The following is a 2,613-nucleotide window of genomic DNA, read 5'->3' as shown; positions in this document are numbered from 1 at the left end:
TATATATATATATTGCTAGAGATACACTTTCAAACTGTTAACTTCTTTTGCTATAATACAATATCTTTATTAATGACAAACTCAAACAGAATAATATATTATGTCTTAAACTATACGTACCTATAAAACACTCAATCGGGAATACATATGATGTTTCATTCGTTAACAACCTGATGCTTTTTACTTTGTTTACCAAATCTCCCCCATCATCTTTCTTTGTTATGTGTAATTTTACTAGGTGTCTCATCTTTAGAAAAACTGAGAGACTGAAGATTACATGACCGATCTATCAAGGATCAATCATATAGTTGTTGGAATGCCGGTTCTTATTCAAGATCGGCTGGACAAAGACGAAATTAATTCAACAGAGAAATTGATGAACCAATTACGACGATATGATTCTGTCAACTCTAAGTTAAATAAGGAAAATAATAGTAAAATTCCTCAAATTAATAAACAAAACCATCTAAATAAGTTTAATATTGGTCAAAAACAATATGATAAGAAGCCCTGTGTGATTTGTGAATCTTTCGGTAAACCTGGTCGAATGAAGCATATAAGACAATACAGTATTCGAAACGAAGACAATTAAATTTAACTGAAATTAATAGGACTAAAGAAAAAAACCTAGATGTGACCCCACTAATTCGTTTAGAGGTTATTCTTAATAAATATAAAGTAATAACTGGAGTGTATGACACAGGTTCGAATATAACATTGGTTAATTAAACACTTCTTAGAAATGTTAAAAATGACCTAGGCAAACAAACGCAATTATTTAAAACAGTTAATAGTGTAGAAATAAACCATAATAAATACTAATTTATGATCTTGTGTTAGAGATACAATTCAAAACTACAAACTTATTTTCCTATAAAACAATATCTTTATTAATGATAAATTCAAACTGAATAATACATTATATCTTAAACTATACTATTTTGTGCCACTATTCCAGTAAAGTAGCGATCTTTTCTATTAAAAAGATTGATTACTAAATTTATAAATGAATAGGTAACAAGAGATAACTTAAGTATGATAATAAATGACATTTTTAACAGAAAGAGGATTATGGATTAAACACTAGCTGACCCGGAAATGTCCCGCTATTGCCAGATTTGACATACATGTAGAGAAAGATTAAATGGGACACTTGAATGATCAATATCTATAATCGTACTTAGTTGAATTTAATTATTCAAAAATAACTTCAACAGGAAGCCTCCAATCGACAAATAAGTTGTAGTAGGCCTGAGTAGAGTAGGAAGTAAATATTGCGTGACATGTTCAAATTTTTGATTTTATGACTGATAAGTTTAGGAGTATATGGGTCAGAAAAAAAAGTTTAATAGTATACTTAGTACTGAGCAAAATAGTGTACTTTAATGCACAACAGGTAAGTATTTGAAAATAAAGATTAGAATATATAAGAAATCCATGTTTATATTCTTAATTTTAATAAGTAAAATATAAAATGCATAGTTTGTGATAATTATTTATTTAAAATTTTAAAATATGAAGAATTTATTTTGCTTATTTTTTTTTACATATAAAACTTTTTTATTTTTAAATTTCAATATGCGGAGTAAATTCCAAATTCACTTTAGATCTAAGAATTTCGTATTTTGTTCATTGTCGAATTATTGTTGAAATTAAATAATTTTCTTTAATCGTATTAAATAATCGATTATGTGGTTAAATGGATAATTATAAATAAGTACTATTTAAATACATTTTTGGTAAGGAAGGAAAAATTCTGATAATAGAAGACAAATATAGTGTGAGAAAGATTTTATTGCGAAACATACTTACAAACAAATATTTACAAATAGTTTTTTATGGACGGGCTGTAGAATTGATATCTGATGATACACCAGATTCGGGTTTAGGATAGGCTAGATATTGAACTTCTTTTCTTCTACTTAGTGGAGGTAGGAGTAGCCAAGACCGTGGTAGCCGACGCCGTGGTAGCCAAGACCATATCCATAGCCCAAGCCGGAGTAACCAAGACCAGAGTATCCCAAACCGTGGTAGCCGTAGGAAGAGTATGGGTAGGCGCCGTAGCCGCCATAGAAGACTCCTCTCTTACCGCGGGCTTCTTCGGCAGCGAAGGCTACGGCGAAGAGAGCCACGACGAGGACGAGCTGTAACAATATTTAATATTACCATTATGTTTATAACTATATAAAATATATATTTATCTTAAGATTTTGTTATATATGTATTAAAAAGAAACTAATAACATCAACATTTACCAGAGTCTTGTAAGATGCCATTGCTGGTTGTTGATTGGAAGACTTGAGATTTCCTATGACCAACTGTTTTGGTTGTCCCCTTTTATATGTGACCAATCTGGATCACCTTGCTGATGATTCACTCAACTGGTGGGTGTGTTCTAGTCTTTAAAACAGTTCTTTCAGGAAGAAATGTCCCTGGAATGCAAACTAGCCACGTATGGCATTTACCGAATAGTGCTAGTAAGAAATATACTTTTTCTATATGAGTATTATTAACCATTCTTCATTATGTTGTTATTAATTGTTGACTAATTTCAATTCCCAAAAATTTATTTAATTTTTACATATAGAAGTAGTGTTAAAACTATACAATTTA

General features: G+C 30.0%; 1 protein-coding gene across 1 annotated transcript; it reads right to left on the bottom strand.

Annotated features, from left to right (window-relative positions):
- Positions 1-1,776: 1,776 nt before the first annotated feature.
- LOC106687181 (lamprin 1.8-10-like) lies at positions 1,777-2,364 on the bottom strand. Its single transcript, XM_014430915.2, has 2 exons — positions 2,256-2,364; positions 1,777-2,144 (listed from the first exon to the last, which is right to left on the bottom strand). The coding sequence occupies exons 1-2, from the start codon at positions 2,274-2,276 to the stop codon at positions 1,923-1,925; spliced, it is 243 nt and encodes an 80-aa protein (XP_014286401.1). The 5' UTR covers positions 2,277-2,364; the 3' UTR covers positions 1,777-1,922.
- Between the last annotated feature and the right edge of the window lie 249 nt (positions 2,365-2,613).

Source organism: Halyomorpha halys, unplaced genomic scaffold (assembly GCF_000696795.3).
Source record: "Halyomorpha halys isolate HHAL.00 unplaced genomic scaffold, Hhal_1.1 Scaffold921.1, whole genome shotgun sequence".
Taxonomy (NCBI): Eukaryota; Metazoa; Arthropoda; class Insecta; order Hemiptera; family Pentatomidae; genus Halyomorpha; species Halyomorpha halys.
This window is presented reverse-complemented; position numbering and strand designations above follow the sequence as displayed.

What these genes read in the sequence shown, in the direction of transcription:
- LOC106687181 (XM_014430915.2), bottom strand. Translation starts at nt 2,276, where the DNA reads ATGGCATCTTACAAGACTCTG. An exon ending in TGGCATCTTACAAGACTCTG is followed by an intron (nt 2,145 to 2,255) that starts GTAAATGTTGAT and finishes ATATTGTTACAG; the next exon opens with CTCGTCCTCGTCGTGGCTCT.